General features: G+C 40.4%; 1 protein-coding gene across 6 annotated transcripts in view; it reads left to right on the plus strand.

Annotated features, from left to right (window-relative positions):
• Positions 1 to 1,673: 1,673 nt before the first annotated feature.
• ASAP1 (ArfGAP with SH3 domain, ankyrin repeat and PH domain 1) overlaps positions 1,674 to 25,012 on the plus strand; it is a 131,245-nt gene continuing 107,906 nt past the window's right edge. For 5 of the 6 annotated variants that reach the window (XM_059815681.1, XM_059815683.1, XM_059815680.1 and 2 more), the window contains exon 1: positions 2,215 to 2,371. In XM_059815681.1, coding sequence (XP_059671664.1) covers positions 2,246 to 2,371 — 126 coding nt within the window. In that variant the 5' untranslated portion in view covers positions 2,215 to 2,245. Of the gene's footprint in view, positions 1,693 to 2,214; positions 2,372 to 25,012 lie in introns of those variants that run through there. The other variant, XM_059815679.1, reaches the window with a different exon arrangement.

Below are 25,012 nucleotides of genomic sequence, written 5' to 3' on the forward strand. Positions count from 1 at the left end.
TCAGAGTCTCATGACGTTTAACAATCATCTGTATGAGCCCGCAGCTTTGTGCCGGAAAGCCGGATCACGTGAAGCAGCAGCAGCAGCAATCACATGGCCATATGGAGGGCTTCTGCTAAGGGAATGAAATCAAAGAAACATGTTCAGGCAGGACCATTTCTCAGGAGTATTGGTCATATTTTTGCTGGCAGAACTGCACGCAAATCATTTTTTATGGGTATACACAAATCAGGTACCTCCTTTTTATGCTTACTCAGGCATCGCAGCCTTTTGTTGGTATTTTCAACTATTTTTGAGTTGTACAGGCGTTCTATTAAAATGACATACAAAATCATGTAAAAGCCTAAGCGCACTGTAATACAGGAGTAGGTCCTTATATACAGAACATTATAACCTTTGAAATGGATATATCCATATAATACTGCCCATTTTCAGTTGTTCAGATTTCAGAATATTTACCAGTCCTGAATTTCCCAGCTTCTGTGGAGAGAATCCCAAATAGAAAGATAAGGGAAACACATACTATGACTAAATAAATCAGACTGAAACAGCAGATGACCATAATTACTTGAGCCTCCTGAGACCTAGCCTTCTTTAGAAAGGCACATATGGGCCCCAAAACCTAAGCTTAAAAAAAAAAAGGGAAAAAAAAAATCTCATTAGTGCTGTCTGTCAATTCCCAGAGTTACATGATGCAACAACGGCTAAGGGCTATTTTAACTTGTTCAGAAATACTACTTGTGAGAGGATGCAGGACAGCTAAACGACACAAAGGGAGGGTACCAGGGATGCGATTAAGGTCGTAGGAGGGCACCGTGGCGAGCGGTGCGATAGTTCCAATAGCAGTGCATCGCTCTCCACTCTCTTCGCAAAGGCCCGGGAAGAGCATTAGTAACACGCATCAGGAATAGCAGCTTGAAGGGCTGCACTGAGCCGTAGCATGACTTCTTAAAAACTGCCGAGTACAGGGAAGGTAAAGATCTCCGCAGCCAGACTGCTGAAGCGCTGCCTTCAGCAGCAGCGGCCCTCGGAGTTGGGCATCGCCCCGCTCCGCGGCCCGGCCAGCTTGTGGCACAGGGGCAGGTGAGGGCCGACACGCGGCGCCGGGGCCCCGGCGGGGCTGCGAGGGGCTCCCAGAAGGGACGGAACAGACACCCGCCGACTGGCCCCGCGGGGCGCCGGCGGCTGAGGGCGGGGTGCACCCGGGCGGGGCGCTGGGGCCCTGCGGCCACACGGCTGCCGGCCCGGGGAGGGAGCTGGACCCCAGCGCCGCCCGGCCTTGCGGGCTCCCACCGAGAAGCCCTCGCTGGTAGCGAAAGAAAGAGGAAGAGGAGGCACCGGCACCCCGCTGCGCTCCGCGCTCCGCGCAGCCTCCGCGCCGCCCCCGCGCCGCAGCCCCCCCGCGCGCCCCGGCGCGAGGCACCCCCCGCGGGGCCGGGGCGGGGGAGGGGGGTGCGCGAGGCCGGGGGAGAGGGGGAGGGGGAGGCGGGCGGCGGCGCCTGCGCAGAGCACTTCCTCGTTGGCCCACGTAACGGCTGCGGGCGGGCGCTGGGCAGCGCGTGTCAGTCACCGGGTGACTGTCAGCGGCGGCGGGAGCCCCCGCCAGCCCCCGCCAGCCCCGGCCCGCCGCCACCTCCCCCGGCCCTTCCCCTCCTTCCCCCCGGCCGGGGGGCGCAGCCGGAGCCCGCACAAGTTAGTGCTCAACTTGGCGGCGGGCGGGAGCGGCGGTTAAGGCGAGGGGCGTGAGGGGGGTCGGCGAGCGGGTGGGGAAAGGGGCTGAGCCCGGCGGGGCGGGGGCTGGCGGGCGCCGCTCCCCTCCCGCCCTCTCCCCCGCCGCCCTCCTCTCAGCGCCGGCGGCGGGGCCCGGCTCTTCAGAGGCGGCCCCGTCCCCGTAGCCGTCGGGGGGCCGCAGCCAGTCGAGGGAGCGCTCCCCACCGGCGGGGCCGAGCGGCGCGGGGCCCGGGGTGCCGTGTGGGGGCCTCTCCCCCCTTCACCTCCTGCCCCGGAGGAGGAGGGGGCGGCCGGGGGAGAGGCTGGGTGTAGAGGGCGAAGCCTCAGCCTCTCTCTGCGGCTCCGCCGCTCTGATGCTGCGGGTCTTTGCTGGCTGTTAACATCTTCCCTCTGCCTTTTTTTTTTTTTTTCCTTCTTTTCTTTTTTTCCCTTCACCTTCCCCTCAAAACTTGGCTTCCCCTCCCGTGGATCTGTGTGCTCGGCTCCTTCTGGGCTTTACCGGTGGGGTAGGATCATGCCGGACCAGATCACCGTGTCGGAGTTCATCGCCGAGACCACAGAGGATTACAACTCCCCGACCACCTCCAGCTTCACCACCCGGTTGCAGAACTGCAGAAATACGGTCACACTGCTGGAAGAGGTAAATCATATTCCCCCCCCCCCCTTTTTTTTCCCCCTTTTTGTCTTTGCGAAAGAGCATCAGGGACGAGGCAGTACCACCCGCCCAAATCCACGGGAGCTAGAGGCATTGGTATGCGTGTAATCTGGTCTTTTAATTGTGGGACTTTGCTCTTGTGTTGAGCTAGTTACAGAAAGCTTTTCTGCCCGGGCATCTTAAAGATTAGTGCGTAAAGCAGTTGCCTGAACTTAAATATTACTGTTGTACTTCTCGGTGGTTTTGATGTTGGCAGTTGTTGCAATAGAAAAAAGTGTGAACGTTGGGATTTTTAGAGGGAAGATGAAGGTTGAGTTTTGTTTGGGAGCATTAGCAGAGGTTTTCCCCAGCCGCTCTTTAGATCAAGTCAACGCAGAACTCTGACTGCAGAAACCTGCCAAGGGAGACTTCATTTAAGAAACGAGGTAAGGATGAAGAGATGAATGTAGAGTGAGGAAAACAATATGAAAACAAAATAGGTGGTGGAAGGAGAGGAGCAGAATAATGCAGCAGAAGTGATTATAGAGTCTCAGCATCTCAACCTTGAAACCTTAGCATTGGGGGTTTTTTTAATGCTTATTATGAGCGTCATTTAAATGTTCATTCTGCTTCGCTATTGAGAAATAGGAGTGTGAAAACAGGTAAACTTCAGAGCTGGTTTCTATGGGATATCGGTCCCCTGCTTCCTATTTGAGGTTTCAGTGTGATTTTGTACGGATTAGGTCAGCAGTTATGAGGAAATGTCTTCCGAATGACTTTAAAACAAGACAGCGTGTAGCTCTTCTCTTGCCCTGCGCTTGGTTGAAGATACCAGCATAATGACACTGAAAAATGACAGTGTTTTGCTATTGTTTCATAGATTGCAGTTAGTTGTTGTTTTGGATTATATGCTTAGTTCATGAAGTATTTGTCAATTCTTTCAGGAGCCAGCGTGTATCTAGGAGATGGATTTAATAGATTCTTTTTAGTTTTGCTGAATATGTTGGCATGAGCAAAGTGTTTGGTATGCAAGGAAAGAGTATTAATCATGGCGTTCTCCTGATAGTCTTGGGTATGGAAAATCTAATTCCATAGGATTAAAATTAGTTAATGTTGGCTTAGAAAAACTGACTATGTTCAGATTTTTAACAGTGCTATTGTTTACAGTAACTGACTAGGTAATAGAGTGATTGTAAGGTTACATTTGAAATTACGTATTTTATTTTTATTATGTAACCTAGATTAACTTCTGTAACTTTAATATAACTGTAACTGCTTTTTTTCTCGTGTAACTGAGCCATGGTTGTTTATAGGTTTGTCAGAAATCAACCTGTTTTGGTTTGTGTTTGACAGTATTGCTGCCCCCTGGTCTTAACTATGTGGAATAGGTACAGCCATTGGTGTACTTACTAGTACAGTTGACAGTATTCATAGAGTTAAGTAAAAATATGTATTCTGCCATCACGGGTGACTTCTAGGGTAAGAATACGGTATAATGCTTTCATGTTTTGGAGGATACATCAGTACAGTCTGAGTGTGGTAATGCTTGTCCAAAGAAAACCAAAATATAGAAGATAAATACACAGTCTTCTGCACCGTTTGTGTGGATTCTGTGTATCTTCAAAGTTTTTATGTCTGATTTGACAGCAATAAATTAGGGGAATAGAGAATAGTGGGCACTTCTAGTACTTGCGTTGCTATTTCTTGCATCTCTTCTGTTTCTATAACTACTTCATGTGCCCTGTTTAAACTGTTTGCCATTTAAATTGATTCTGGACTTGTATTATTTCTTTATTATCTGTTAATACAAAAAAGTTTTATTTGGTGGGAAACAAGATATTAGTATGCTCAACTGTTACATACTGCAAGAAATCTACAACTCTTCCAAATTTGTTTTTATTAATTTGCATGAAGAAATGCAGATGGTCAGAATGTGGCAGGCAAGGTGCTCCGTTACAGTCTTTGACTATGTCTTTTTTTGTAGTTGTAGCTTGCATAGGCAGTTCCGCAGCTGCTACTTTAAAGCTAGGTTGGTTTCTGTCCATCTGCTTACCTAAGGCTGTGATTCATATGAAGCAGGGGATTGAAACTGAATGGTTGAAGTGGCTGTTGCGTAGCTTTTATTACTGCTGCTATTGTCTATGCATCATGGATGACTGAAGAGCTCTTCAAGCAGCTCCTGAACTTCAATTTTGAGCTCACTGTATTAAGGCAAAGGGGATGATCCCATCCTTGCAGCTGTTTGGTTTTTAACTTAATGTTGGGTGTAGGTTGGAGCCCTCACTGGGCTTTTGCAGGCAGTGTCAAGCTCTGTGCTGTTATGGCGCTGCAGCCTGAAGTATCTTAGGTCATTATTTTATAGCTAACTTAATTCAATGCAACCTGCACCTACCTCAGAGACTATAAGCTGGTTTGTGGATAAACTAATTATTTTCTTTATTCTAAGTAAGATTGTGAACTAGAACTATTTTCTGAACAGAAATGGTAGGGAAATTAAACAAATTTAACACGTTAGATCCATTTTGTAGCCTCTCAGTCTGTTGTAATTCCTGCCATAGCTCAGATCAGTGGTTAGATCAGAACTACCTTTTCATAAAGAATGTGACAAAAAAGAAATAGACTGTTTTGTGTCTGTGTCTCTAGTTCCATGAAGACATTACAAAATTGTGAATTTACTGTTCCTTAATCACAACTAACAAGTTTTCTGAAATAATAAAATAGATGATGGACTCAATTGCTGATTTTTTTCACTTGGTTGTCCTCCAGTAGAAGAAGTGTAGTTAGTTCAACTCTGTGGACTCATATATATTCTCTCCTAGTTGTGACTCTTTTACTATTATAACTAAAAATTCTTTTCGGAGGAGACTTTGCATCCAGTTAGATGCAATTTTGGGACAAGTTTCAGATGAAAAATCAGAGCGGGCATTTTTTACTGATTCTGATGACTTTGCATTTGGTAAGGTTTTAGTGGAAAGCCCAACAAAATACAAAGACATACATCAAACAGTCAGAACCCTAGGAGAGATTCTCTGAAGGACTTCTTTGTGTTTGCGGGTGACTTATTAAAAAAAAAAAAGGCAAAAATAAAACCACCCCCCCAAAAAAAACCCTCCTAAACTGTATTTAAATCTGTTGTTAAAGGAGAAAATAGTAAGTACATGCTGCTATGTAGCAGTTCATTCATTGACTAGAAAGGTTTCATGCTACATTGTTTAAACCACTGAAACTTTTGAAAATTTGCCAGCTTTTTTTTCCTCTTAACAGACAAAATGATCTTAAAGGTCTTTTCCAACCTTTATGATTCTGTGAAACCTTATGTTTTTTGTCATCCAGTCACACTAGACCAAAAAAAAGACCTTGTCATCTTTGTAGCCAAGCCTGGACATCTTATACAGTAGTTACCAAAGAACTGCAAGATTTATTCTTTTTTAATCATAATTTTTCTTTAAAGCATGAGTGTTATCTAATGGCCATCAGTAAACACAAATTTTAAGGTTCCTTCTATTGCTAAAATAATTTTTTTTTTTTCCAAACTCGAAGGGGTGGGAACATAAACCATTATATTGTGGTCTATTCTAGTTTAAGAGAATTTGTGGTCTATACTCCTTTCTGTGTTGATTTCTTCAGTGTAATGTTACATTCATGCAAAGAAGACATTTTTAACTTCATATTTCTGCATGAAACTGGGAGAAGTTTTTTACAATATTCATATGAAGCCTCCGGTTTTTTCTTACCAGACATGCTTTTATATCTACAGTAGCTCCATGATTTGTGTTACTCAAATAGATTTTGAAGATTTGATTTTAATCCTTGAGTTGATATTACTGTGTGAGCTGGTTGGAATTCTTTGTGAATGATGACATCTGTTCTGAGAATAAGTAGTGCACATGTGGGACCACCACAAGACTGTCTTGATTACCATTCTGCTGTGTCCCAGCTCCAGCTGAAAGGACATCTTTGCACTCAAGGGATAACTCGGTTATCATGACCAGGCAGTTCTGAGTCTTTCTCCTAAAGCAGCAGATGTTTTGCAGGACTGTCTTGAGATACAGAGGTTAAGCTTAAATGTTTAAATTCCCTTTAGGCAGGCTGGTAGATAAGAAGGGACAGTTAGAAGGTGATGATACCATAAAGAATAGCTGCAGTTGTTTCTGATGCCTGTTTTACTGTTACACTTTTGTAATACTTGAACATCTTTAATGATTAATGTTATTTCTTTCTTTCTTTTGCTTTTCAATGAGAAGTTGAAAACTCAAAATGTCCTTTCTGACAATTAGATCTTGTCATACGCTTCCTTTTCTAATAAATGTTTAACTGATGACTGTAATGAAATATGGCTGCAGATATGTTGGGGTTTTTTTTATTTAAAAAAACCCATCATTCCTGCAATGACTGTTGCCCATTTTGTTTCTTACTGTGCTGATCTGCTCGAGCTTACAGGTCTGTTGATCTAGACTGGTCCTGTAACAGATGTGTACATGCTACATCAGTGAAAGAATGACTGTTTGGCTGCTGCTCAGCCTAACATAAATTTTGTTGTTCTCAGTGCAAGTCTGGTATAATGTAACATAACTTAAAGGGGGAAGATTTCTCAATGTTCTTCGTTGTGTCATGGACACGATTCTAAGATTAAAGATGGGAAAGGGGAAAGTATGGGTGGTTTTTTTTGTTTTGCCTTTTTTTTTATTTTCGTTGAAATTATGTTGTGCATGAATCATTTTCACAGTTTCCTGTTTGTAACTTTCCCTTCATGCTTCAGTTTCTGTGAGGTTTTTCTTATTCTACTGGGGGAAAGACTTTTGGGACAAGGGTAAGGGAACAGGGTTTTTCCTCCTTATGATTTTGTAGAAACTAGTGTAGCACTGAAACTGCTGTACAGTCAGTTCATCTACAGTGATTTCATACGCGTCCCTACCACAAGATCCTTTTCTAGTGACAAAGTATTCTATCAAGGGAGGCAGGTGAAACCGTGCAAGAGAACAGGAGCGCTTCCGTTCTAAATCAACATTTTGTTTTAGCTGGCAGTATGTACAGACTTTGTTCATTAGCCTGGACTGTGAAAACTGGTAAGATCTATTTTGTGTGTGTGTCAGAAGAGAAATAAATTTTTCTATCATTTCTATCACTTAATTTCCATTGAAGCGTCACCTCTGTATAATTGCAACAGGTAAATTGTAACATCCTATTCTTTATCCTACTTTATTTTTTAAATTAAAATAGATTTTTATTTTCTGGGGAGTAATCCAGGAGACTCCAGCAGCGCTAAACTTAAAACCAGCTTTTCCTGACCTTGTAACCTATTACTTATGGCAGTCAGAAAGAGTCTTGCATCATAGAGAGCTTTGTACGTAAGAGCTGGTTCTTACGTAACAGATCACGAGCAATCTTCAGTTTTTGAAGAAATATGCTTTTGGTAGCAGACCGTCCTAAAAAAAACAGACAAGAAAAGTTTCTTTGCCTAGTAAATGAAAATCAGGATAACTATTACTGTTTTTACACTGAGTGGCAAATTGCACCAAAGGCGTAAAAGTGGGTACGTGAGTGTTCTAAAGTACAGAAGCCACATTGACAGCTTATGGGTGATCATGATACTGGAAATGTGGTGAAGAAGGAGACTTGACAGCAATATCCTGTATTTACAATAGCGTGTTTCACAAAAATGCAGTTGAGGATGCTCTTACATTTATATGCTACAGTACTTACTCATTTAGTACGTAATTGGTTTTACCTTTCATTTGATAGTGGTTGAAACATTTGGTTGTTATAAGCAGGCAATCTACTTTTACCTAAATGTGACTGATGCGAGGAAAAACAAAAAATTACTCACTGGTAGCTCAAAGTTTCAGTCATCACAAATTAATTAGCTTTGCCTTTTGAGAATTTATGTTCATTTGAGGCACATTTTTTGAAAGTACTTAATGCTTTTTGGTAGTTCATATGTTTGTTAGAAGTACTGCTTCTTGTTTTGAACTCCCAACAGGCTTCTTCGTGTTTGCTCATCAGTTAGGAAACTATGAAAGTGCTCTTGGTGCACTCTGTTCAGTATGCCGTTCAGATAAATCCTGACAGAGTGTGTACCATGTAGTCATGGGAACTTGGGCCCTGATGGAGAAGAGAGAGATGCTTAAAGTGACATGACTTAAAGTTGGTTTTAGTGTTTAGACTGGAGTCCTGTCTAAATATCTGCTGTAGTTAAAAAGCAATAAAAGGGAAAAAGTTGTTTGAAGACAAAGGGGGCGTGGGGAGAACAACCCACAAAACCATGTTTATAATCCAGCATGGTGTCACTGAAAGACTGCAGATGAATGATTCGGAACAGAATTAGATTGGTTGATTTCATTTGCAGTATTTTTCTCACTCCAATGAGTAAAACTCAATTTTCATAACTATTGTTGTGATTTGTAACGATGTGAATGAAGGTGTTAATAATTTTTAAAAACAGTTGTGAAACCAATTTACAGAGGAGAACTGTAAGAAAGATTGTAACATCTTACTTTGAATGGAATAGTACCTTGCAATAAAATCATTAGGCAACATCAAGCCACGAATGCTAATTATTAGTATTGTTTCAGGTGCAGAGGTAGGCAATTAAGCATGTTCTGAAAAAAGTGCCATAAACCAATAGTATATTTTTGTATTTCACAGGAAACTTTTCAGAATCCAGTTAATAGCATGTGCCATGGTACTTCTCTTAGAGACTGTTCTGTCAGGTTTGATTGATACTAGCCAAGAGGCCTAGAGTTTATTGGTGAGTGTGGAGGAAAGTTCCTGAGATAATAGCATGAGTTTCCTTTCCTGAAGGAGTACAGCTGGAAGTATACTCCCTGCTGAAAAGTGCAGCAAACAGTTATTGTATATTTTAAAAGAGACAGTATTGATCTGTGTTATATATTGTGGGTTTTAAATACCAGTGGGCTAATACTGAGGTTTTGTATAAGCATTGTGACAAGTAAGATTTTTGAGGACAGTGGGTTTGATTGTGGTGATTATGGGAAACTTTTCCTTTAATGCTCCTGTGAAAAAGCAACAAAAAGCTGTTGGGATCCCATTTCCCCTCTTATACGCATAGATGTGCACATGGGCGCCCACACGGCCTCCCTTTCTCTTTCACTGAACGCTGAAAGGACAGGCCTGAAGTTGTGTTGTTACAATGGTTAAGCCAGAGGAGGTATGCCTTTTCTTTCTTTTTAATAGCCACCTGTATCTTGACCTTACTTGTTTTATCCTTCTTGTTATGTTCGTTATCAGGAGAAATACACAAGTTTTTCTGGTGCAGAAATAGATACTTACAATACCAATAGAGTCTTTTCTTTTGTTGGTTTTTCCTTGCCTAAGAACTAAAAATCTAGTATGATGCTGGAGATAACTTTGTGGAAAATAAAAGTCTGTAGGACTGCAAAGCCTTTGACGTGGTCTGCTCTGGTAGCCTTCTATGCAGGTTGGTGAGAGATGGACCAGATAAGTGACCTGTAGGGTGGGTGGGACATTGGCTGGGTTGCCAAGCCCAGAGGGTGGTGATCAGTGAAGCGAAGTCCAGCTGGTAGCAGATTGCAAGTGGCACCCCTCCAGGATCAATTTTGGGGCCAGTACTATTTAGTGTCTTTTAATTGTCTGGATGATAGGCTAGAGCGTGATCTCAGCAAGTATATTTGGATGATACCAAGTTGCTTGATATGCTAGCAGGCAGTCACCATTCAGTGGGACCTGGAGAAAAGGTCTGACAGGAGGAGCCTTGTGGAGTTCAGCAAAGAGAAATGTGAAATCCTGCGCCAGGGATGGAGTAGCCCTGTGCAGCAGTACAGGCTGGCTAGAGGACAATGTTCCAGGAAAGGACCTTGGACTCAGGTGAATCACAAGTTGAATGTCGGTTGGCAGTGACAAAGGCCAGCCACATACTGGGCTGTGTGAGCAAGAGTGCAGCCAGAGTATAGCGGTTCTTCCCCTCTGTTCAGCAGTTGCGAGGCCACATCTGAAGTACTGTGTTTGGGGTTCACCGATACATTAGAGAAATGACATACTCCCACAGGTCCAGGTGAGGATCACCAAGTTGCTTAGAGGCCTAGAACACATTGCTTAAGGAGGGGAAACTGGATTTCTTCAACCTTAAAAAAGAGGCTAAGGGAAGGTCATATTGCTTTCTTCAGGTGTGTAATGGGAGAAAACTGAGAAGGCAGAAATTCTGATTAGATCTGAGGGGTATTTTTTGTGTATGTGTGTGTGCTTGTTTGGGTTTTTTTTTTTTAATAATTGTTATATTGGGGGGTTTTTTGTTTGTTTTGAACCATGAGTCTGATGAACAGATACCCAGAGAGGCTGTGGAACCTCTGTCCGCAGAGATGTTCAAAACTCCACTTGACGGTAGAAGTAGTCCTTCTTAAAAATGTTTGGACTGCATAATTTAGTCTTTTAGAAGATATGCAAGCAGAGTAAAGTGGTTATTTAGTTTCATGAATGTGTTTTTTGTGTTTTTGGGTAAAAGTTTACACTGAGCTTATTCTTGGAAAAACAGCACATTTAAACTTAATAAAACTGACGTAAGCGAAATTGATAATTTTTTTTCCTTCAATGAAAGACTTCTTTAATAGACGAAATAGGATACTACTCCCATTTTTACAAACCTGTATTTCAGAAAGTTTATCAAATTTGGGGTTTGTATGATTTTTAAGAATAGTTTGAATAGTTAGTGAGTGTTTGACAAAGATATAAATCTTTTTAAATGGTCAACCTGCATCTCTAGAAAGTCAGCTAATTTCTTCTGCAAAGTGGTGACTATGTTACAGTTTAAGTATGTCTCTGCTGGATTAACTTTACTTCTATGAGGAAGATGATCTGAATTTTGAATTCTAGAGCTCTCACCTTGAATTTAGGACACTAATCTCCTTTCCTCTTGTATTATAGTTTACTTTTCAGGTAAATTATCTCTTGATTTTTTTGATTCATGAAGCAAGAATTTGGGATTGAAGGCAGAAACATTCTTGAAGTGTTCTTGATACAAAACTTAGTCTTTTTCATAGCACTTCAGAAAAGCTTCTTAGGGATGGGGGGCTGAGAAAGAATGAAATGTAGCAGATTTTGTTTGCCAGGAGAGTTGTGGCTTGTTATGAAACCACTAGGATTTAGATATCCTATTTTGGTTAGATTATTAAGACTTTTATTTCTTTAAAACAAGACAGAAAACCCCTAATGATTACATGAAACTCATTTAACATTTTTGTTATGCTCTGCTCCTGATAGATATATGTCAAAGTTCCACATTTTATTTTAATTATTTACATCTGTTTTGGAATTCAAAAATTTTCATGTTGAGCACATTGCCGAGAAAGTGTGGCAGTATTTAAATCTCAGTGTGTATTCTTTTGATGCTACTGACAGTATTTGGTTTTGTTTATCTTAGAATGAGACTGTTGTGTTACTTTTGGGTGTAGAAACTTGGATTTCTGAGATACTTCATGTTGTAGTTAATGAAGACTATTTTTGCCCAAGCAATATTTAGGTTATTACACATCTGGAAAAGTGATGCTTTTGCTGTACTCAAATTTGGATTGCATGGCGTTTTTATAGAGCTGGTTTTGGTAGTTCTTAGTCAGGAAGGGGCATGTAGCAATATGTAGCATTTAGTAGCACTGCTTGCTAGTAATCACAGAATGGTTTGGGTTGGAAGGGACCTTTAAAGATCATCTAGTCCAACGCCCCCTGCCATGGGTAGGGTCATCTTTTACTAGATCAGGTTTTTCAAAGCCCTGCCCAACCTGGGCGTGAACACTTCCAATGATGAGGCATCCACAACTTCTCTGGGCAACCTGTTCTAGTGCATCACCACCCTCATCATAAAAAACAAACAAACAAATTCTTCCTTATCTTCAGTCTAAATCTACCCTCTTTCAGTTTAAACTGTTGCCCCTTGTCCTGTCACTACAGGCCCTGGTAAGAAGTCCCTCTCCATCTTTCTTATAAGCCCTGTTTAAGTACGGAAAGGCCGCCGTAAGGTCTTCCCGGAGCCTTCTCTTCTCTAGGCTGAACAACCCCAACTCTCTTAGCCTTTCTTCATAGGAGAGGTGTTCCAGCCCTTTGACCACTTCTGTGGCCCTCCTCTGGACCTGCTTTTACAGGTCTGTGTCCTGTGCTGGATCCCCCAGAGCTGGATGCAGTACTCCAGGCAGGGTCTCACGAGAGCTGAGTAGAGGGGGAGAATCACCTCCCTCGACCTGCTGGCCACGCTTTTTTTAGGCAGCCCAGGATACAGTTGGCTTTTTGGGCTGCAAGCGCACATTGCTGGCTCATATCCGATTTTTCATTCACTAGTATCCTCAAGTCCTTCTCTGCAAGACTGCACTCAATCCATTCATCTCCCAGTCTCTTGATATTGGGCGTTGCCCTGACCCAGGTGCAGGACCTTGCAGTTGGCCTTGTTGAACTTCATGAGGTTCACAGGGTCCCACCCCTCAAGCCTGTCAAGGTGCCTCTGGATGGCATCCCTTCCCTCAAGCCTATCAGCTGCACCACTCAGCTTGGTGTCATCTCCACACTTGCTGAGGGTGCACTGAATCCCACTGTGTCATTAATAAAGATACTGAACAGTACTAGTCCCAGTATGGACCCCTAAGGGACACCACTCATTACTGATCTTCATTTGGACACTGAGCCGTTGATTCAAACACTTTTGGATGCAGTCATCCAGCCAATTCCTTATCCATTGAACAGTCCATCCATCAGATTCATATCTTTCCAATGTAGTGACAAGGATGTTGTGTGGGACTGGGTCAAAAGCCTTACAGAAGTCAAGGTAGATGACATGAAAGTACATGACAATGGAAGTACATGAATATGACTCTCACTGCAAAGCAAACAAGACCATTTTATTAAATACTTCTACATGTCAGTGTCATTGTCTTGAAAGTACAATACAATGAAAGTAGTTGAGCTGTTGTTTTGTCCAGTGTGTATCAAGGAAGTGAAGACAACTGTTGGAAAAATGTAACAGTGATGTTAAAACAAACTTGAACGCTTTTGTTCAGTGATGACAGAGTGCCTGTTTACGACCTTCAAAAACTACTTCTTAATTGTCAGTTTATGAAACTGTTGAATTTTAATAAAGTTGAATGATGCTGGGATGGGTCTGAGAAATTAAAGTCCCTTGACACGTTGAGCAATCCCTTCTGCGCTGAGGATGTTGTCTGGGAACTCAAGAAAAGAGGTCCGTAGAGTATAACAGGATGTGCAAACCCTGTGCCAGCCTGTGCCATGTTGTAAACATGCAGGACCATGATGGTCCATTCCTGTGTTCTTAATAACGTAATGCACCATGGTGATGGTAAGTGTTTTTGAAATCAGAAGGAATGGGTGACTTTTAACTAAGAATTTTTAAGGAGGTAGCTTAAATGTAAGATACACTGACATTCTTGGTTGTGTTCTGGTTTTGTATTTTTCTTCCCTCACTAAGTGTCAGAGTTATGGGGAAAATTGTAAAACTAAGAGTGATGATGCTATGACAATGCAAGTGGGATATCCTGACTATGTCTGTTGTCTAATCTAGCCTTTTATCCTAGAAGAGTGTTTATACAATCTGTATTAGTAAGATGGAACTCAGTATAACAGACAGGGAGTATAAGTAACTTTCTCTTTAAAGTTGAATGAAGTTGCCTTGAATGTTTTGACAGTTTTTTGTTTTTACTGTAAAATTGGTATTGCACGCTGTGTTTTCCTAACCGTATAAATGATGCTTTGATTTCTTTTGCAAATTGTTCTTCATATGAGGCCTTGTTGAAATTAAGCTTTTTGTGGTTTGATTTGGGAAAAATTACTTGGGCAAAATAATACTGATTTTTGCAAGGCAGGGGGATATATATTCTAGTTTTTAATATATTGTCATGTCTGCAGCACCTGTAGCGGTGTCACTTTTTTGGGGGGTGTGTTGGTTGGTGTATCCATCCCCCCCCCGCCTTGTAGCCTCTTCTGGGAGGGATGAAAGAAGGCTGCAGAGGTTCTTTGATGTGAAGACCTCCTTAAATTAGTTTGCAGTGTTATGATACCAGGGCTGTCTGTACACAGATTTGGAAAAAATGGTGGTGTTATATAGCTGATGTGATTTAAGCATCCAAGAGAAGTAACATCTTTTGGGGTGGGGTCACCTGCAGAAGCTTGAGTGCCCAAAATGTCCACTCACTAGTACAGTTATAGGGAAAGGGTTGCTAGTTCTCTCAAAAACCTCCCTTTTAAAAATGTTTATAGTTCTCTGGTGGCAGTTTTGTTGCCAAGCTAGTGTTGCTTTCACAGGAAGTGCTTGGAAGATGACCTTGTTTACACTGGCAGAGAAAACATGAGAAGAAATGCAATTATTTTTTTTTTCTTTGCTGACACTTTGCAGGTTAATGAAGCTCTTTGTCATAGATGCTACTGACTGAAACCCTCAAATTCACTGCCTGCCTTGCCTTGTCTCCCCATTTCATTTGCAGTGCTTTTAATGTTTCCTAACTTGCTTTGTTCCACTATCTCTAGGGTAGGTTCTTCAAAAATACTTTTGTCCATGGGTACAGTACTTTCTGGTTAAAGTATCTGTAACAGTGTTGCTTTACTTCAGCAAAGCCTAGTCTATTTGCTGAACTCGTTTGTAATTTAGTATAGCTTCCTGTTTTTCTCATCTTATTTAATTGGTCGATGAGTTGCAGCAAAGCAGCTTCCTTTAAATTGAATCAGTGAATATCGTGCATATTCTAAATAGGGAAGCAACTAATGTCTCTTTGAGTCTTACAAAGTTCTTGGACATTTTTCTATAGCTTTAATGTTTGTATGGAAGACCAAACCTGGTTGCAAATAAAGCCATTATCTGCCTTTCTGTGTATTCCTTTTCAATTTAATTTTATTTATTTTTTGCTCTCTATTGCTGTCTTTTGATGGTAACAATAAAGAGCTGTCGTACCTTAACTTTTTTCTGTTGTTACCGCTATTGCTTCATGTCATATAACTTGTTCCTACAAGTAATGGTGCTGCTTCATCAGGTCCAGATGTGTGTACTGCTACCCTAAGATACTTTTACATGTCAATTTTATTGTATAATTATTTATTAAAACTGTCTCATTTGTTTTGCAGTGAGCATTGCATAGTGTGATTATTTTTATAGCAATACAACTATTTCTTTGAAACACTCTGCGTGTGTGTATGTTTGCCTTGAGAAAAAGGGAAATGAGGACAGTAAATACAGGCAATATAGCTAGGTGCAGAGCATAGTTCATACTATAAACCCAGGAAACAATGACTGACTTGGGAATTAGTACGAAATAACTGATTCATGAGTCAAACTATAAGGGTGAACTACTGGATGGAGTGATGATATTCTGCTGGTAGTTGTAGTGTGCTGAAAGCACACGTATGATGTGTACAAAGATATTTGGATGGATGCCTCTTCTCTGACACAATGATTTTGCCCATTGTAAACATGCAGGCTGGACCTTTGTCTGTTTGCCAAAAGTTAAACCAGAAGGCTGTGATTTATGACCTACTCAACAGGGCATTTTGGAGCATCTTTCATCAAGTTGCTATATGAATCTCTAATTCTGAAACAATCCTAGAATCTGTGGTAGAGGAAGAAAACCTGAACTTTGTCATAAAGTAGTGTGAAGTAAGCTGGAGCTTTGCTTCAGGTTTCAAAAGTAAGTAGATGCATCTGTAGAGGATGTATTAGGCGCAAGAAACACGGTATCCGTTTGTGATTCCTGAGTATTGGAGAGTAAAGCGCAGTGCTTGAAGGATTTCCCAGACAGCATGGACATGCACCGTGCTACGAACCTGCTGAATAACTCCACCACGTGGAGAGTTTCTGGTGCTTCTGTTGTAACTTCCTTTGTAAATTCTTCCAGCCTGACCATGATTGGGAATTTTAAATAAAGATTAGATCATGCTCTTAAAACAACTCTAGATGAAGTAAATGTATAAAACACTGGGTTTTGATAGTGTGAATTTTTAACTATTGCTTATACAAGCTGTAAGACTTTTTAGCGTTCTTTCCTGTCTGGCCTCAAAACCTGTATGTGAAGTTAGCAATTGCAGGAAAAAGAAATTAAGATCTCTTGGTCAGGTGAATGCTAGAGAAGTGGGTTTTGTCCCTGTCCAGTTAACAAATTTGTTTGAGATATTAGAAAAGTCATATAAACAACACATTCTCCAGGTGACCAGTAATTGGGATTTCATAACTTCTGAGAGTTTGCCTTGAAGTCCAGTAGTCTAGTTGAAGGAAGATAATATTGAGGTCTCCAACTGAAGGCAATTGAATGTATTCACTGAATGTATAAAATTTTAGAAAATGCTTGTGTATTGGGCGCTTAATGGAATATTTTAACTCTGATCTGTCATCTTGCTGTTTTTGACAGGGGTCCAGGCAAATTCATTCATATTGTAAAGCTCTGAGATTGTAGTAGAGTCTCATAAAACTGCAAGAGGAAATTTAATATTTCTGTTTTCAGAGCGGGGTTTGAATAGCATGTAGTTTTAACAGGAAGGAAAAAGAATGCAAGCTTAAAAGTGTATGATCATAGTAGACTGAAAATGCTTTAAAAAGCAGTTCATTGATCGAGCATCACCCAGCCTTTATACAAGATGGGCTGGGGTAACTTAAAAGGCTGTAGAGACACACGGTCATTTAGTGACACAGTATAGCTGTGTGTGTCTTACACACGGTAACAGTTAAGATGTGAATGGAGCCTGCAATTGGGCTTCTGTGTTCTGTATTAATCTTGCTGTTTTACCCTTTGTGCGAGGGTATACACTCACACATCGGTGCCAAAAATATACATACATCTCAGTGCAAAACTGTTGTGTGAATGGTTTCTTTTCTGTTTCTGTGCTATGGTTTCTGGCCCCCTAAGCAAGGCAAATGTAGCATGTAGAGAAACTGTGCTCTTTCTTCAGCAATATAGGCATTTCATTTGAAGTAAGCTGATGTGTAAAGAAAAAGCGTTGTTCCAAGCATGTTCTTTCTTTCGTGAAAGTTAAAGACAGTCGGTCAGTTTAGGGTGGTACAAGTGCTTTGGTTTATTGGACTACATTGTAGGCTCAAACAGGCTTCCAGTAATCAAATGGTTTTGTTTGTGTTGGGCTTTGATTTTGTGGATTACTGTTCAGATCCATTTTGAGCCTTCCTAGGAAGCTTTCAGTTGAGTTTGAAGAAGCCCTACTTACTGCTTTGTTGCCAAAAGTAAATGTGGTCAAATGTGTACTTTGTTGTTGATGGCCTCTACGACCTGGTTTGGATCTACTGTTCTACCCCATCAAGCTTCCAGCCTTTGAAGCATTTTTTTTTCTTTCTTATTCTTTTAGTAATAGAGTTGACAAAATGAAATAGAAGAATATGTTGTTTGAAAAGATAATTTGTCTAGAAAAACAGAAATGCAGACAGGAGAATGACAGGTCTAAGGCAGACAAACCAATGTGCTCCTAAAGTGCATATGATATATTGGTGTAATGGGTTGTGCTGTCTTGGACATTGCTTTCAAAAAAATTGCATGAGCCATATGATGAAGTATAAAGCAAAAGGTAGACGATGAAAGGTTATGATCATGTTCCAGGAACTGCTGGGGGCCAGATATAGTTTAGTACTTAACAGCATGATGCTTCAGCCCATTGCTCCAGAATGTTGGAGGCAGAAAACTTGCTAGCTTCAACTGAGGGAAGAGGAAGCGATGGTTAAAAACTTCAGCAGTATTAAACTTGAGCAGTGCTTTATAATGAAGTTATATGAATTTCTGCTCTGACTTTGAGCAGAACATTTGGATGGTACTAATTTATAGCCCATAGTAAATGATCTACTTAAAGATACAAGATTTACTTAAGATTTAAGCATATTTGCTACTGAGTGTAGAAGTTAAATTCTTACAAGGAGAAAAGTCCTTTCTTTTGCTGACTCAGTTTTACACTGGTGTTCATGCTTTCCATCCCTTCTGTTGTACCTTGTATCTTGTCCCTTCTTGAGGGGCCTGAAGTTGGCTGATACCAAATCCGTGCAAAAGGCTTTTAAATGATTCAGTGCTTGTAGCAAGATCTCCAAAAGACTTGCCTAACAACGCTTTCTATAAAAAGTGCTTTTATTTTGCAGAAGTAAAGTTGTTATTCGCAACCTAGTAGATTCTGTTTTGCTGGGTAGTTTGTCCTGAAAGAAAATATATGTCCCTCTGAATTGTGCTAGTTAGAACTTTTATTCTGTTACCCGTTTTTGTAGCTGCTTTAACTCTAAAGCTTTTCAAACTCCCAGGCTTATATGAATATGACCATCTGTATTAAGAAACAAGAAAGGTGAATTGGTAGAAATTGAAATGCACTGTGTGGGTTGAGAAACATAGTTGAATTATGTGCTATGGTTGAAACAGTAAAAAGCTTATTTGCACAAGATAGTCTCAAAAGTTTTCTAGGTTGTCTTTTTTTTTTGTCACCAGAAACTACCACCACATTGCTTCAAACCACAAGTTCACCTAACCCTGTATCCTGCCATTTAACAGTCAGTGATCAATAGCAGCTGCCTTGGGAAGAACATTAAGAACAAGGAAACTTGCTGTGATACTATTCCAACAATTTGCAGCTCAGAAATTTTCTGAGCTGAAGGTGATGAACTATTAAACACACAGATGTCTTGGATATCCCTCTCATTAATTACATGAGTTCAGAAAGAATTTTTTAGCATCCATGGAAACCTACATTTCACAGCTTACCTAGGTGGTGTTTAGGGGAAAAAGCAGACTTTTAAATGAAGCCTGCATCCTGATGATTTAATTTGATGTCCCTAGTTTTAATAGTATGAGAAAATAAGTAAACATTCCCTGTTTATTTCTTCTGTTCCTTACAGATTGTAGACCTTACTTGTTCTGCATCAGTCATTTCTTCTTGAGGCTGAAGAATCTTGCCATATGTATGTTTAACCCCACGTCTCTTAGGAAATGTTTTCCTAGTTGAGGTCAACCTAGTTGCCTTCCTTTATCCATCCCTCTTTTATCTTTTTGAGGTATGAAGAACAAAATGCAGATGTACTATGAACATGCATCTTGGTATAATAATGCCCTCTGTGTTGCTTTTACTCCATCACTGGTGACATGCAGCATTATGGTTTGATAATACTGGTGGATCCTGAATAATCAAGGGATAGTTCAGGAAAACTCTTAAGACTGCAACATCTTTTTGCCTACCCTGGTGATGGGGGATTCAGAGACTCACATTATATTTTTATATATATATATACACACACACACATATACATAAAAATTTACAAAAGTGTTTTTCCTGTGTGCATTGCTTTATGCTTATGTATATATATTGATTTTTTTCATCTACTGTCTTAATGGGCAGTTAGTATTTGTGAAGTTACCTGTTCTCTCCACATCTAGTTTTCATTTTTCTTACTTGAACATAAGCAAACTTTGTCACCTCACCATTTGCATCCTTTTCTAGATAATGTATGAATACATTGAGTTGCATGGATGATAGAACTGTGTCCTGATGACTTCTCTTAAATGACAAAACTGACAGTTTATTCCTATTTCCTTTCTTTTTAAACAGTTGCTGCTCCAGAATAATGGTTTCCCCTCATCTCATGTCAGTTTATTTTTTTTCAAGAATCTTTGGTGTTGAACGGTGTTAGATCTTTTTGGAAATTCAGATAGACTGTGTCAAATAGGTTGCCAAAAGACCTATTTGGCCACCAACAAGTGGACATAGTATATTAAAAGACTTGGATCTTGGGAAATCTTTTTACAAAACTCATGGTTTGGGTTATTTTTGTTCCCCCTCTCCTCATGGTTTGTGAGTTTCTTTGTCGGTTTGAGGTGCATGAGTGAGGGAGGAGGTGCACAGCAGAATTAAGACAAGCTTTTTGCTTTTAATGTGTTTGAAAAATATACTAGTTTTTATGCATTTAGAAAAATTGTTACTATAACTCTCCTGTTTTGTGATTTTTACGTTTAATTTGCAGAGTACTTCTGTGATTTCCTCATTTGCCCATGACTTCAACTTGCTCAAGTATGTCTTTTAGTAATCTCCTTTACTGGTTCTTTTGTCATTGTGGTCTTTCTGAAAAGATATGTTTCTGAAATGACAGACATTCATTTACTTAGGTACAATCACTTCAAATCTTTGACAATAATATTTTAAGTTCTGTATCAGGGAGAATGGGAGAAGATCTCCTTTAACATACCTTGCTGAAGCATTGTAATATTGAAAATGATATGTGAGTATTAATTTGGAACAACTGAATATTTATACTGTTTCAGCAGGACACCACCTCGCATTAAACTTGATTCTAATGTTCTTTCAAAAAGTTTGTGTGTTTCTAAATAAACTGTTACCATTGGGTTAATAATGCCCATGCTAGTACATTTTCAAGAAAAGAAGACCTTTTTAACCAGTTGGCCTCTGCTAAAAGCACGTGCAAGACTGGAATGCTTAGGAAGAATTTTAGCTTAGGAGTACATTGAAGACATCAGCATCTAAATTTCCTTTTATTATTTATTTGAAGAGGTTCTGACACCCACTAGCAAATGGGTTCAGTGAACGTGCTTTCCATGCATTGTCCCTGTCCATTGAGCTGATATACAAAATGTCAGGAAACTTGTTCTTTCCCTGTGGAAAATTGGACAGCACTTCTGTGGGGAAGCTAATATTAGAATATCCTGCTACAGAGAAAATGGTCTTAAGTGCTTTCTTACGTCATCTGAGATTTGGGCAGATGCTTACTTCAAAAAAATGAATAGTACTTAAAAAGTGTGAGCCACTTAGTAAAATGTGGGGTAAGGTTCAGTGTTACTGCTTTTTTCTCTTACCTACTTGGATGAGTTAAATTAAAAATAAAACAAAACTCTTTATTTTTTACAATGTCATCCTTGTGTCTTTACCGAGAAGTTTTTGGCTGCTTTTTTGTCTCCTCTCCTTGCCTCAGTACGTTTCTGTCAGGCAGAGTCTTTGCTCTGGTGCTGCTGGAGCTTGCATTAACCACACGAGTGCCTGCACAGGAAGTGGAAACTTTCTTGTATGCACTGCAAGAGAAGTTGTGACATGGGTTGTGTAGGTGGCATTGCTGGTGTGAAGTTCTGCCTCTCGACAGGAAGAACGTACCTTCTCTGCTTCCCTCCTGAATGGCGTTGATCAGGGAGAAGGGTCAGATTGACAAACTTCAAATGGAGATGATCTGTTCAGGATTTAAAAAAACATAGCCAACTGCTGTTAGTTACACTACTAGTCAAAGAAAAGGGTAACTTTGCATTTTCATATTGCCTTTGGGGTTTTTTTTCTCATCTCTTTCTTTTGATCACTTGTGTAGTAGACATGGAAGAAGTAAAGGGTATAGTCCTCCAAACTTAACTTGTTAACCAAGAGGTTTCTTTGTTTCAATACACAGCCTTGTATTGAAGGGTAGGTGAACCACTGTGCTGGTGTTACACAATTCCCCTTTAGCTGTACAGCTGGAGTGGCGTTTGCTGCTGCCCTTCTTCCCCAGCCTGCTTTTCTTGACTTGCTTGTACACCCACAACACAGAGCGGGCAGCACTGGACAGTACAGTAGCGAGGGCTAGTTCCTTTGCTCGTGCTGCTGAAGAATGCTTGCTTCTCCTTGCTTTTATTCCTGTTGACCGGACATTTGTAGTTCTTTTCCAGTAGAATATTTACTTCCTGAGCTGGATGTTTTGGCTGCCAGTTTTTAAGTGTGTGGGGGAAAAAAAAAAAAAAAAAAATACCAAAAAGGCATCTGCCCCACAAGTGGCATTGTGCTGGAAATGCAAAATGGTTCAGTTCTGAGAGAAGAAAAAGGGAAAAGGGATGAAAAGGGAGATAAAGTTCTTCATGCATGGTGACAGAATACATTTCTATGTTATCTTCAGCATGTGGCTCTCTTCATCTTGTTTCTTCTTTTCTTTACAGATATAGCAAAATATATCACTAGATTTAACTAGGAATTTGAGGCCTGAAGGTATTGAGAGCATAGGGTTTTTTGGGACCTTTGATGTTCATTAGGGAGTAGTTCTGTTTCTGTGCCAGGCAATGTTTACTTTATCCAGTTGCTTTTTGCGTTTCCTTTGCAATCTGCAGTCTAACTGTTTCTTATTTTCTCCTGTAACTGTTAATGTTTCTTACTTAGCTTTTCTTTCCCAGACAAGCTCCTAGGGTTTAGAAAATTTGGTTATCTGACTTCTGTGGGATTGAATTTAATGCAAGGGAAAATGGAGTATTATTTTTTTTTTTTTATATTCGTGTTTTTTGTTTTGTACAAAGGACTGTATTTTTTTTTAACAGCGTGTTAAAGTTGCATATAAATGGATAGGTTATCCCCATATGGTCATTAAAGCCAGTACTTAAAATATTACAGTCCTGATGTCATGCTCTATGCTTGCTTTTTAAATTTTTCTGATGATAGACAGCAAATTGTAAGTTAATTTTATTTCCTGTTTAAGTTATGAATATTTCAGTGTTTGGTTTTCAGGTAATTTTATATAAATGTTTGGGTTTTAAGTCTAGTGGAATCACGTCACAGTTTTAAGAGACTACTTCATAAAATTAGCAGAACTTTACATTTGGTGTCATACTTAAACTAAATTAAATTACTATTTAGGAAGAAAAAGGCTAGTTATTGCCTGCAAGCCATCACTTACAGCAAATGGAAACTGTTACTTTATTTCTAGCTTGCATAGATTTGTCTGGTACTTGCGTTTTGCTCTGTTCCCCAGTCTCCATATATTTAAACCTCTCTAGTCCTCACATTGTAAACTTCCATATCAAACAATGGGGGTAAGCTGGTACTACAGCCAAGTGTCACGTGTGCTTACTGAAGACATTAAAAGAAACTGAAATAGAGACAGGAACTTGCACAGAAGGTCAGACTGTTGCAATAATATTAATGAAACATCTACATAGTATGTATAGGAAGTTACCAGGTTTCAGCTTAAGGGCAGAAGCAGATGAGACAGCTGTACCAAGGTTACTTTGTGTGATTGATAGGAGGATTGCTGTTTGAAGGTTGATAAATAAACTAGATTCCTATCTCTAGTCAAGTTACGACCCAGGCTGGACTTAATAGGTCACCGGGCACCAGTGCGGCAGCTGAGAACAGTCGTTGTTTTCAAGCAGTGGTGCCACTGAGATGTTGCAGGTTGTCTAAGAGGATTCATATCTTCTATGGATTCTCACTAGCCTTTCACATGTGTAATTTTTTTCTATTTCTTAATGAATAGCATTTACTGGTTGTTATGGTGTTTCATTAAAGGAGATTGTAAGGAATATACCTGAAGAGCTTTACCCAGTTCATGAAAGTGATAATTTTAATGATAAAGTTGAATGAACGATAAATTAAATGATAAATGAAATTGTAAAATAATTTTAAAAATTATTCCCAAGGTCAAAGACAAATTCAACAGTCACTTATAACTAAAAAAAATATTGCCAAGTGTATTGGTTCCTTTGTGGAATTGGAGCTGGCTCTGTCCGACATGGAGGCAGCTTCTGGTGTCTTCTCACAGAATTCACCCCTGCAGCCCCCCTCCCTCCCGCCCCACTACCAAAACCTTGCCACATAAACCCCATACACCAAGTAGGACATCTACCTAGCAGTGAAGTTATTTTAATATTGAATTTGAAAATGTTCTTCGCTGAATGGTGGTAACAAAAACTGTCAAATGTGGCTGTGGGTTAGAGGATAGAGTAGTGAAAGACCAATCAAAATGTGCCTGACATCAGCACACAGTTTGATAGCACAGTGCTTTTTGTAAGACTCTCTAACATGAAATTGCCTAGAAGTATTTGCTAGCTTGACAGATAAGTGTGCCTAAAGGACATTTAAATCAGTTCTCCAGGATTATTGCATGTGTAGCAAGTTTGACAATTTTGGGAGAAATAGGCTTTCAGTAGAGTTGGCCTGGAAGTGTATAACAAATGCAGTGCTTTTAGGAGTTAGTGTGCATGCCTTGTAGATTTTGCAGAATGGATATAACGAGTCGGTGCTGATGTCCCGATTCCTGAGTATATGGGGGCCCAGTAGGAGCTTCTGCTGCACACGTTGTGAGCTGATATTTAGGTTGGGTCACAAAACCTTTGGAAATCCAGACAGCTGCAGGAAATCCTCAATTTGTGTGGGCATGATTTGAGTTTCTTAGCCTGTCATATTACTTCACTGCTTGAACCATTCAGTTGAAATGGGAACTTGTGCTTTTGATAACCCCTTGAATAATCTAAAGGATATAATAGGCAGCTGGGGGGGTTGGTGGCATGCCCCTCTTCGATAATTTGCTACATGGTGGAATGAAAAATTTGTTACGATTTCTTTACCTTAATATCACACTCAGCTCAAAACAGGGTGAAATACAGTGCAAATTAAAAACATTCATTGTGACTTTGAGAATGGACAACACAATTGCAACTGTTTCTCAATGATGTAGGAAAAAAAATGGAAGAATGATACTTAATTGAGTTGCACCTGACTTCACTTAGAGCTTTTCCTCTCTCTCTCTCTCAAGTTAGCCCACTGAGTCAGCTGGAGAAGTGCCTGTCCTGGATTCTTTCTTTCATCATACCTCCTGCTGCATCTGGTAGAAAGCACAACCAGTCATGATGCAGAGTGTTTGTGTGCATGACTAATCTTATCGTTGAAGTTGTGGGTGGAAAAGAGGGACGGGTCTAGACTTTCTGC

The sequence above is a fragment of the Gavia stellata genome, chromosome 3 (genome assembly GCF_030936135.1).
Source record: "Gavia stellata isolate bGavSte3 chromosome 3, bGavSte3.hap2, whole genome shotgun sequence".
NCBI classification, from domain to species: domain Eukaryota; kingdom Metazoa; phylum Chordata; class Aves; order Gaviiformes; family Gaviidae; genus Gavia; species Gavia stellata.